General features: G+C 37.6%; 1 protein-coding gene across 2 annotated transcripts in view; it reads right to left on the reverse strand.

The window, feature by feature from the left end:
- The window catches only part of col14a1b (collagen, type XIV, alpha 1b), a 146795-nt gene that overhangs the window by 52153 nt on the left and 81971 nt on the right, over positions 1–12671 (reverse strand). For both annotated transcript variants that reach the window (XM_088010427.1, XM_088010428.1), the window contains exons 21-25: positions 10604–10726; positions 9887–10036; positions 6574–6690; positions 2070–2219; positions 62–136 (exon numbers count right to left, since the gene is read on the reverse strand). In XM_088010427.1, the coding sequence (XP_087866553.1) occupies positions 62–136; positions 2070–2219; positions 6574–6690; positions 9887–10036; positions 10604–10726 (615 nt within the window). The remainder of the gene's footprint in view (positions 1–61; positions 137–2069; positions 2220–6573; positions 6691–9886; positions 10037–10603; positions 10727–12671) is intronic.

Consider the following 12671-nt stretch of genomic DNA (forward strand, 5'->3'; position numbering starts at 1 on the left):
TCAATAACTCTGTCAACTGGCAGTCGACACGTTGGACAAAATGAATGACAGGAAGCCTCACCTTCCTTAGCAGGAGGGATTGTGGGTGGCGGCGTGGTGGTCGGGGGCTTGGCCGGTGCTGGTGTTGGGATTGGTACTGAGTAAAGAGAAACACACAAACGGGAATTTATGAAAACCTCCAATTACGACCCCATTCATCATATACTAACCTGCCAAATGACATAGCACATAGATCTCCCTACTACAAAAATCGACATGGATCGGTGAAGCACAGTTACATACATACTCATACAGAAAGAGTAAAATAACTACATGCAAAGGTGTGATTTTGGCTCCTGTATAATTTGGTGCATTGATCACAGCGTGAGCTCCAGTCAAAACCCAAAGTCTATCGTCTCTCGCTTTCAACCCCTTGACTTGGTTCGGTGTGTGTGTGTGTGTGTGTGTGTGTGTGTGTGTGTGCGTGTGTGTGTGTTCTCCTCCTAAAGAAACCCCACATACACACACGCGATGCTTTCAGAGCTGTTTAGGCAGTAAATCAGCTACCTGAGGCTGCGAATCACTTGTGATGGCAGGTAGGGAGCGTTCACTAGCGGCTGCCTGCAGCGATGGGGATAGTCATTTGAGGAAATGCTCAGGCTTTCATTTGCGTCAAAACAAAGCCATAAATCATCCAGGAGGCTCACCGTAGAGCCGCAGTGTGTCTGGGTGCAGCCTAAAGCAAACAAATATCTGTTTTTTTCAGAGAAAGAACTTTCTGTCTTGTTGCCTTTTTTATCTCTCTGTAGGTTATTCTCTTTACTCCGTCAGCCTCCTGTCTGAACCGTCTGGAAACAGACCGACTCTGACTTTCATTCTGTTTATTTTCAGATCCAGCCCTTCTTCTGGCACTTCTTTGTCCTCATCTTGTGATGAATAGTTCAGATTTCACAAACAATTAAGTGCAATTAAATCAATAATGCAGATGTCTAATTCTGCATACATTATGTGAAATGTGTTTCTGAATTTGCAAAGGAGCTTTGTTCTATGAACTCTTAAATGCCTTGTTACCTTATTAATCCCTACAGTTATGTTGAGGGGATCCAAAGACAATGAAGTTATAGAGTTAAAGGGTTCGATAGAGTTGAGGAGGTGGAGGCATTCCCCAATACTGCAATAAGAGGAACATTAAAAACCACTAAATCACTTTCCTTCCACACTGCAATTATTTAGTACTTTGTGTTAATCCATCACATAAAACCTGAATAAAACAACATCCATTAATGATTGTGGTTGCAGCAAAAAAATAAATAGAAAAAAATATGACTATTTTTTTAAAGGCTTTTCACATTCTAATGTTTTCCTTTGTTGTGTTTTTCTTTAAAAGCCTTCAAACTATTGATGCAAACGATAACATGTGAAACTGTAACGTCTAGTTGCCATCTGATGTCACGTGTAATAAAAACTAATCTTCTAAGGACACTTATCACTCTGTTTATAATACCAACAACAAAACTTTCTGTTGACTATTACCCTGATTTATTAAAATCGTGCTCCATGACGCTTATGGTAAACAAAATGACAAAGCAGCCCACCCGTCCCAACAGCCTCCCTCCTCCTCCGCCTCGTCTCCAGACACTGGCTCTTGATTAGAGTTTGGAGCGGCTGCGGCAGAACAAAAGCCTCATTCTGAAAGACGGACGAGGATGCGGCGCTCCCACAAGGATAAAAGACATTTTCTGGGGAAAGTGACGTGATTGTACTCCGGTCTCTTCTCTTCTAAACAATAACAGCTGACAGCAGTTAGATGAAGAGTATGCGTGCGTGGTGAGTGTGTTGCCGTTATATTGTGATCACACCTGCACGAGCATATTTAAAGGGGATTTTGGACGCATTACAGGAGATGCAAATATACAGGGAGATGAGTTGAGTATGTGTGGAGAATGTCTGCACTAAACATCTGTTTTCGGTACAGATTTCAAAATGTTAATGTTTATTGCTTAATTATTAAGCCATGAGACAAATCTAATAATGAACACACTAAACTGGACGCTTTTATTGCTTGAGCTTGTGTGCTTGGATTTTCTTACATGTCTTCACATTTGCAGTGACAGCAGGTCCTTCAGTCCCGTCCTGCAGCTGAGAGAATATGCTGATCTTATACTCCATGTTGGGCTTCAGGCTGCTGAAACAGTGTCTGCTGGCGCCTCCACCGAGCTTCGTCTCCTGCTTCTGACTACCTGCAGTCGCAAACAGATAAAATTAACAATCAAACAACAACAAGAAAGTGTGATATTTCTGCATGAAATGTTATTTTGGAAAAAAAAAAACTTCGAGAACCTAGTAAAAAAACACAGAGATTTTAAACTGCAAAATACACAATTTCATCAGAAATCTAAGAGTATAACAACATTCTTTCTAGCGGTGTCACTGACCATTGTGTTGAAAAACCACACACATATTATGTCCAAACAAAAACGTCAAAATAGTTTTACAAAATTGGACACAACAAAAAACAAAGTCTGTCTAGAAATGTTGGGAAAAACAATCAGTTTTTCATGCTGGAAAAAGACAATAGGAAGAAGTAGGAAAAAAGCTTATTGTGCTCCCACTAACAGCTTATCTGACAGCAACAATTATTTGCCTTTCAAATAAATATGTTAATAGTTAAAAACATTATGTTTTTAACACAGTTACTGAATGCTTAAAAACAGTTCCAGATCAGACTGAATTAGTGCGACGTTTGAGGAAGCTTCATGTTTATAAAGGCAAAAGCTGGAGCTAATTTAAATAGATGTGCTATTTTTTATTTTATTGTTATGTTGTTTGTGCCACTTTTACAATTATTGTGTTGAATTATTTCAAGCTTTATTTTAAATTTCTGTGTTCTGCTAATATGTAGAGCATGATCTTTCTGCTTTAAAATAAGATGTGTATCCTTATAGAGAGAGTAGCTGGACATATAGAGTTATTCTGGCTTTATGGTTGATTATTGTTTTAATTCATTGGCAAATTCTGAAATAAATCAATAAAATTTATTTGTTTATGAAAATGACCTATACAAGGATCAGGTTGGAAATCTGAGCTGGAGGAGCAGCATGCACAAGCACTTTGATGACTGCAAGGATGAGAGGATATGGACGATGGATGGATTTATAAATGGATAAAAGAATGGATGATCTTTTTTGATGCTTCATATTCTTATTAATGTTTTATATTCTAGGAGGTGTATTTAAAAAAAGATAGCTTAAAAATGAAATGACTTCAGTCATTCAGTTAAATCACTGAAATGTCTGCTTCACTTCTCTGTCTGCAAGCCTCAAAAAGAGAAATGATTAAAATGAAGTAAGTACAAGAAGCTGGTTAAATATTTTTACTGAAGAAATATAGAACGATCAGTTTGTTGGTTATTGTCACCCATGGCTGTGGTTTTGAGTGTAATGGCTGAGTAGATGTAATGAAAATGCACTTAATAGACTGAATGCAAAAAGATGCATAAATTAATAAGAACATTGCATTTTTGTGCTAAATATTTATGCAAATATTTGAAAAGGTTAAATGGGCAATGAGTATCAGAAGATTAAAAAGCTCACTGTCAAACTGACTATGGTCTTATAAGATATAATGCTGACAGATAGAAGATCAATCTACTCTTACAATCCTAAAAAACAGAAACAGTGTTTACAAACAGCAGCCAACAAAATAAAATTGAGGAAAATCTAATTACCTCAAACCTCTTTAAACTTGCTTGTTCATCAACGCTCTTCAGCACCAAAGGGTTTTACCCTCATCTACTTTACAATACGTGTTTGAGATTTTGTTTCGTTTTCCTAAATTTACTTTCCCCTGTCTCACTTTATAACCTTCCTTATCAAAAATGGGATAAGGAGCACATCATTCCAGTTTCTCCTGCAGCAGAAACATCTCTAGGGTAATTACATACCAGCTGTGCTGACATAAATCCTCATTTACCTCCATTGTGTGTGTTGAAAGAAACCAATACATTGGAGCTCCCTGAGGAAACACGAGGGAATATGTGGCTTTTATGTGACGTTAATGATTGCAGTGGTATTGCTGAAGGCCTAAAGGTGATGAATAACAGCCATTACTTTCCTATTTGGCGGATGACGGCTGTATTAAAAGTCAATCTCATCTTTGAGGCGGAGACTGAGAGGTGTACCTGGGAAATTGAATCAGGGCAACGCCATCTGTTGTTTGGTGTTATTTTGGGGAGTTGGACTGTTTTATCTCTTCAAAACAAGAAAATAGACAATTATTTCTGTTTGAGGCTGCAGAAAGAAAGTGCCGGGTAAATTGCGATAATAATTGTTTATATGGGAGACTGGGATTGTTTGGACAGCTGAAGTAAAAGACCACATTAAATTGCAATAGAAACACAAATACAAGTTTCATAAAAACTCTGGGGAGCAGTTTTAAGACATAAAGGAAACTGTCTTTTCAAAGTATGCGGAGCCAGATTATTACAGATTATAAAACAAAAACATGAAGAAAAACCAAATAGTCTCAGTAAGAGCTAGCTTGAAAGACCTTTAACGGTGCCTGTGTGTCCAGTTCTGACAGAGAGTTAATTAATCAAGAACACAATCAATGCAAACCTGTTAAATGGAAACAGTTTTACTTCTTTTTCACTTCGGCACAGTTTAGGAAAATGGTAAAATGATAAAAATCCAAGGAGCAACCTGTATTTTGTGCTTTTGAGAAAATGAATATAGCAGATCTAAAAGAGTAAAAGAAAAATGCACTTATTTTGTTGAAGATCCCATGTCTTCATATTTTCACGCAACACTTTAATTAAAAAAGTCCCCCCTGTCCCCAAGAAGGGGAGCGTAGAGAGTACAGTTCCTCCAGTGAATTATGGGGATTCTCCCATGTATCCTTCCTAGCAGGATGTACCATAAAGCCACCAAAAAAATGTGCTCAAGAGGCATTCTGATCAGGAACTCAAAGTGGAAAGTCAAAATATTGACTTCTCCAGATCCACAACAAAACAATCCAACTCCCAAGACTCTATCAGCAATTCTAAGAGGGTTGGTCCACTGTCCTAAAGCCAGGATGAAAATGGTACTGCTGTTCCTGAATCTGAAGTGGAGAGAGATGAAAGTGGCAAAGGAACCACAAGAGCTAATCATGGAGAAGTGGAAGCAGCTGAAAAAGAGAAGAGATGAGAAGATGCAGTAGAAAACAGCTGGGAAGGGGTGAAAAGGTAAACCAATATAATTGAGCCTGAAACTAAGTAAACAGGAATGAACAATAACCTCAGGCGTCTATACCAAATCCATAAAATACTAATATACCAAAAGTTAAATAAGTCCAGATCTAAGTAGATAATCAATTAAGAAATTAATAAAATGGAAACACAAATGAAACTTAAGTATCAAACATCTATGGATCACAATAGCAAGGCAGTGACAGGAGGGAGTAAATATGTAACTAATGGGAGAAAATTCAAAAGCAAAACTCTGGCATATTTCAAGTTTAGCTGACAGGCTGCCTAAATTTCTCCTTCATTATGTTATAAAAACACAAAACAGTTTATATCTGCATAAAACACTTAATTATACAAAAAGGGACACTGCAGTAAACATTTCAAGCATTTCAAAAGTAAGTCAGAAGATCAGTTCCGACAGACACTCGTGTCTGCAGGGACTCTCTAAAGCAGGTTTCACTTCTTTCCAAAACGCCCACATCTCACCACAGGGTGCTTCAGACAGAAGGAGTTGTTTGGTTTTATTGTTTCAGGGAAACAATTTTCTCTCAATAAGAAAACTGACTCCAGGTGCTACTAAATGTTTAGAGAAAACTTCAGAACACCAATTCCATTTTGTCTTTTCTTCTTTAAAGCACACCTCCCAGAACAGACTCAACAAGACATTATTACTGTCAATCACGTAACCAGAACACCTCCTCATTTAGCACCCATAATACCTCTTTGTCTTTTTTGCTCCACTTTACTCCACACAGGAAATGTAAATGTCACCAGAGCTGTAATCCAAAAGCCCTTTTTTTTCACAGAAAAGCTCAGTGTTTGATTGTACAGCTAAATCTTTACGACTGTCAGCACATCTCAAGTGGAACACAACGGAACCTCTGTGATCTTGGGCTAATTAGGAATTCAAACTCCTCCTCATGAAAACATGCGAGTATGAATGAGTTCCTTCGCAACCAGCTCAGAAATTCGTTGTGGGAGCTCAGCATGGAATAATGAAGAGAATTACTACTGGAAATACAGTGTGATGCAGCTGAGGTACGGCACAGTTTAGTAGAACTGCAACAGTTCTTTTAAAACCTGATACTGAAATCAAGAATGATGTAGTTACAAAACTTGTGTGCACGCGTTTGCATACTTTATCTCTTCATATAGCAACCTGGATAATTAAAAAAAAAAGAAAAATGTAATTATTCTATATTTCTAAATTTGACATTTACATTTCTACATTTATGCAGATCCAGTGAACTCTAAATTCTTATTGTTATTGTCCTTTTTTAGACTTCGTCTTTTTGCTTTTGTGCCACTTCCGTTTCAGAGTGGATTTTTAATCACAGCTTTAAGAGTGTAGACATAATGGTACTCACCAGTCACAGATTGAATAACCAGTCTGTAGGTACTGGCATGCTGGTGAGGCACCCACTGAGCACAAACACCAGACATCCTCACTTGATATGTGCTCAAATTGGTTACTCCAAGATACACTGTTGAAAAGGCAGAGAAATAAAAATAATTTTAAGAAAAAGATGCAGATTTCATGCAGAAAACATCAAGTTTTCATTTGCTTCAGTCTTTATTCCCCCCAAAGCAATTACAGTAACTGTAAGTTACGGCAGGTGTTGGTTACTGCCTCTGACTTTGTAGCAATGCTCACATATATGATTCTACATTTTAAACAGAAATAGATCAGAAACATAAAACTTTTTTGGGTCTCTAAAAATAGTCGGTGGAGATTCATGAGCATTCTTCTCTCCATGCTGCTATAATAGCGGCACACAAAGCCGCATAGAGTCACATCAGAGAAACCACATGCAATCATGATTCCAGATGACGAACCTAAAGCATACAGCTGGTTAGCTTAAAAAACACCACACTGCATTTTCACGAAGCTATTTGCAGGCATATGGAGAAATGTAGCTGCACTGAGTTTCCAAAAAAAAAAAAAAAGAGTAGGTTTTACATACAATCCTAAACAAACCCACACAGTCTATTTATGCAAATGGCTGGAATGGCTTTTAGATCTGACTTTAGAAAGCATCACTTGTTCTGAGAGAGACATTACAATTCATGTTTATATAAGTTGGTAATGGCCTTGAAAAGCTTGCTTTATTTTACACTGAATAACCCCCCCCCCAAAAAAATAAAAATAAAAAAAAAAAATAACGGAATATTTTTAATTAAGTATTTAATTCATGAGTTTCATCTCCTTGCATTCCTGGCTACAACACCACAATCCACAACCACTTAGACGTTCCTAGGATGAGATGAGTTACGACAACACTTAATTTCTTTCTGGTATAAATAGATTCTTTTTTAAGGGAATTGAATTGATGTTCAAGGATGTAAAAATTCCTTCAGGACCTGGAATTTTTACAATCAGACTTAGGAGCAATTCCAGCTTTTTGGCAAACATTGTTTTCAGATCATTTCCAAGTCTATGAAACCTATATATATATATATATATATATATATATATATATATATATATATATATATATATATATATATATATATATATATATATATATAAACAGTAAGTTGCTGGTGGGTCTTTACAATAAATAAGTCTATATTTTTCCTTCTTATTGACCTGATGAGTTTAATTTCTCAAAAAGTGAATGTTCACAAATGTATTTTTGCAAATATTCTGGAGGGACATCAAAATATACAGGTAACACGTCTTAAAAGAAGTTCTGAAAGAAAACTCCCTACTTTTCATCTCAAAAGTTCCGATACTTGTGATTGTGTGACATTGACGCATCAGTCCGTTCATCTCTGCTGGCTCACTGGTTTCATTAACATGCTGCTGAGCAATATCACAGACACTGTATTCCCCTTCTGGGACATCTGCAGCCTAATCAGCCTTCCCTCTTGTCATATAAACCCATCTTTCCATCTTTTTCAGTTTACTCTCCTCTGCTCTCGCCTTTGTCTTGCAAAATGTGTCCTTTATTTAGCCACGGTGAGCCTGCTCATCGGTATGCAGTCAGTGAAAAACGCCACCAAGGCATGTGCGCTATATTTAAAAAGGTACATGCTTCTGCCTTTAGCTGACACTTGCCCTGCAAACAGAGTAATGAAAATGGATGATGGGGTTGGGTTTAACTGTCGGGCTCAAGGACGCCACGAAAGGGCATGCTTTCTGTTAGTGGCTTTGACTTTCACAAGCTGGTGACATCGGAGGTTCAAACGGAGCTGCACACGAATGGACCAGGCTGCTGAGAAGAGGTTAATTATGACGCGGGAGAGGAACATGAAGGTTTCAACTCAGATTATTTTAGTTGAGAGGAACTGATTAAATAATTCAGGACAGACTCTCAAGGAGTGTTGGGAAGGCTTTACATCAGCAATCATAACTTTGAGCTATCGTATCTAGTTAATTTAACAACTGCTGCTGGATGTCGATGTTCAGCTGCTTTGATGATTAACTAAAGGTGATTGTTTAGATCAGCTCAACTCAGAGTCTCTACCAGATGGCCGAGCTCCTCACCTTTTTTTAAGGGACTACCCAGCAACCCTGCAGGGAAAGTTCATTTCATGACCCAGATTTCATGACCATTGGCTAATTAGGTTTATGGTTCTATTGTACAAAAAATATTCTAAAATTGATTCAATTAAAGTCACTCAGATTGATCAGAAACTGAGTTGATAGATTGACAGACATCTTGTTCAGCTGAAGTGAACAGTAAAAATATTGCAAATCAAAAGGTGTTTTGATTAAGGTTTTAGTTTACCTTAATGTACACTAATGAAACCAGATTATTTAAGATTTTATATTTTCCATTTCTTCTCTGTTTTCTTGTTGAATTAAAGGGCCAGTATTATGTTTTCCAGCCACGTTGTGACATTTTGTAGCACAATCAGGTAACAGTGTTGCCTTCAGTTGTAATAAAAATATATCAGATATGTCTTAAAAGAAATGTAACCTTGTAGTTTAACACCTAGAAATTGGGTGTCTGTCTTTTTAAGAAACTCTTGCGCTTTCTGACACACTGCCTTCAGAAAGTCGTCCCAACATTGTTTCTCTATTAACCCTTGTACAAGCGCTGCACTGAGGAGTAGCAAGTAAAATAAGCTCAGCAGATTTACGGTTCCACCAGGTGTTTTCTAATGGCTGCTGACTAGTCTGAAGGAGCTGAGTGAGGGAAGCTTCAGGGAGTGGTGCTCTGCGAGAAAGGAGTTTGGAAAATGGAAACTGCAGCTACCGAGGAGGATCTTCGTCCCTACAGGCGGTGCTCTGTACCCTCAGCATTTTGCAAAGCAGAAAGGTTTAAAGTATGCTCAAATATGCATGAAAGCAACTCTCCAAGTATGCTTTTGATGAGGGAATAACATCAATTTTACATAGTACGGTGCCTTTACAAAATAATATTTTTTAACACTGAGGCTGTAGAACCTTTGAGATTATTTATCGGGGTCTTATTTTGTCATCACAAAAACCTGATATGCTAACATGGGCGTGTACACTTTTGAGAGCCGTTGCAATGATTTCATCAGAAGCAGTTAAACAAAGGAGAATGTTTTCAAAACTAACTCCAAACATAAGAAAAGAAATGAAGTCTACAATCACAATAAGCTCTTCTTGTTTAAGAACACTGTGCAAAAGGAAATTTGACGTTGAGCCAAAAGCACAAGAGAGAACGTGTGGAGTTAAATCAAAGTGAAGGAAGCTGAACTCACAAGTCTTGGCCTTTCCTGTTAGAGCCTCGCTGGATCCTGTGGTGTAGGACGCGATGACCTTGACACTGTACTCTGTCCCACTCAAGAGGTTGATGATCTGCATGGTGTTCACATCCTCGCCAACAAAAGTCTCCAGCGCCTGTCCAGGGGCTGCAACGGGCCAGAGCCGATTAAATGGGAGGTCAGGGAGCAACAAATGGCCAGTTAGATGAAAGGGCTGGAAGGAGCATGTTTTTGCATTTCTTCTAAAAATATTTGGCTTCGCATAGAGTTTCCAGGCTAAAGGAGAATGTGTGAAACTCATTCTGTATTCTACATGTACTTCTTCATTTGAAAACCGAAACAAGCCTCTAATGATCTGGCCTCATCTTGCACTTGATAGTGTCTAATGTAGCCTTAAGGCATTAGCTGCAGGGGAAGATGCTTGAGGTCAGTAGCTTAATGCTCCAAAAATCTGCTTAGCTCACTCATTTCTCCCTTCACACTCGATGAAGAAAACCCAGCACTAAGGGATGCTGATGACAGAGAAAGTTCTGAGTTTCAACTATTAAGTCTTAATGACTTTGAGGACCAAATGTTCATGAATCCTCATTCTAAGAGCTAAATTTAGGTTAATAAAAAAAAAAATTCTCTTTGAATAAAAGTGAGGATTTCCAAGAAGCACAATTTGACGGTAAACTGTTAAAGGTTTAGTTTTTGTTCATGTGCATAAATTACCAGAAAGAGGCTGGTAGACGACTCTGTAGCCCATAGTGGGCGAAGGAGGAACATCCCAGCTGATCCTGAAGCGGTTGTACCATTCTTCTGACACTCGCAGGTTCCTAGGAGCTGACAGAGGATCTGAGGAGCAGAAAAAAAAAATGCAATTTTTATATATTTATTTTTACCAAAATCCTAAAAGTATTGATTTACACTGCTCTTTGCAAGAAAAGAAAAGGAGGAATGTTGAAGTTTAAAATCGAGAGAAAAATTCAGACAAAGCAAGTCATTTTACAAATCCATTCACAAAAAACATTTATATATTTTTATTTTATACAAAGTTATCAGAGAGAAACAAAGAAAAGCATATGAAGAAACTGAAGGGACAGAAACAAAGCCTGCAGATAATGAAGCACAATTAAAGAGAAGCTGGATAAAGCTTAGAGCTGTTTTCAGACTTAGTACAAAGAAAAAAACTTCATAGAGCACATCTTTTCATGCTTTTATAATTTAATATGTCAAAAACAAATTAAAACCAGAGTTATATGAATGAAAACTAGAGAGTGGACAGTGTATCGAGCTCAAAGTAGATTATTTTTTAAATAAATTAATTCCTTTCTTAGGCTAATATGTAGGGAATGTGTGCATTGACAGTCATTCATAACTTCAGCTCATTTTGAAGAAGATCCCCTCGGTTACCATAAAACATGGATCCTCACGGATTGAAATCCCTGAGTGAATCCTCCAGCTGCTCAGTTTCACATTGATACAGCTGAAAACCTCCAAACACCCTCACCATGTTCCATCACAAACGGAAATCTCTGAGTTACACCAGCTCTTCTGCCTTATCTTTCCTCCTCACCCTCTGCTGTTGTTCGGCATTAAAAATCCAATCATACCTTTCTGCACCGAACAACCCCAATGGTTTCTGCTGCGAACTGATGTGTTTAAATCCTCATGTTATAACCTGCTCCTCTGATGTGTTATATATCCTCCGCTGCCCTTCCTGGACCTGAGGAGGTTCCCATCATCCTCTGCTCTGTGCCATCCCTCCCACGATGTGCTCACTGATAATGAGAAACTGGAGGTTTAATGAAAGTCTCTCGATACAGAAGCTTTTCTCGTGATTTAGCTACCATTATAAAGAGGTTTGGGTGATAATTCAGCATTTAGACTCATCTTTGGCTAAGATGCAATTGTGCATGGGTCAGTTGTTTTACTGTACTTGAGCTGACAAACAATAAGTCCATAAATAGCTCTGAGCTTGTGCTACAAAATAAAGCTTGTTTCATAAATGGTTTTGTCTTTGTAGCTTTACTTTATCTGATCCCAGGTGATTCAACTTTTTTTTCAAACTTAAGTAGAGATATGAAGATATACATATTATTTTTACAAATCTAAGCTGATATACATTTAATAGCAACCAGAATTAAAAACCATAAAAAGTCAAATTTTTCCTCACCTTCACAATCTTAATACAGGCAATCTCAGGTGTCATGAATCCTGGTTATCATTTCAGAAAAAAAAAAAAAGTCCTACTTGGTTCCAGACCAACTTCAGACCAAACAACAACTTTAAATAAAACAACTAATGAATAAAGACAAGAAACTACATGAAATAAAAATGTCCAATAACCAGTTTTCATACATATGAATGCTATTTTTGTAATACTTGATTGAGGTGCCTGTTGAGTCATGTAGTATTCACTGGTCCATAATCAATCCAGTTGTGAGGTCGTCTGGCTCTCGTCAGGCGAGCCCACACATTTTGCACCAAATTTAGTTTTGACTCTGTAATGAAAGTAAACTTTTATTGCTTTTGGCATCTCATTAAACTCACTTTGATAGTGAAAAATAAAGCCTCTCTTCATTTTTATGAAGATCTTGGATCAAAATTAGCTGCCATTTTGACCTGATTATAAGTGCAACCACCCTAAAAACAACCTCAATTTCATCTGGAAAGAGAAACTCCAGGTCATGACGCTAGCACCATATGTTTCACTGTGGTTATGGTGTTTTATGGTAATGCCCAATGCTGTTTTCTCTTATCTGTTATTTTCAGGAAATAAGACTGGGTTAGGAAATCA

The sequence above is a fragment of the Poecilia mexicana genome, unplaced genomic scaffold, assembly GCF_051168715.1.
Source record: "Poecilia mexicana isolate PSO_F unplaced genomic scaffold, ASM5116871v1 scaffold_11, whole genome shotgun sequence".
Lineage (NCBI taxonomy): Eukaryota > Metazoa > Chordata > Actinopteri > Cyprinodontiformes > Poeciliidae > Poecilia > Poecilia mexicana.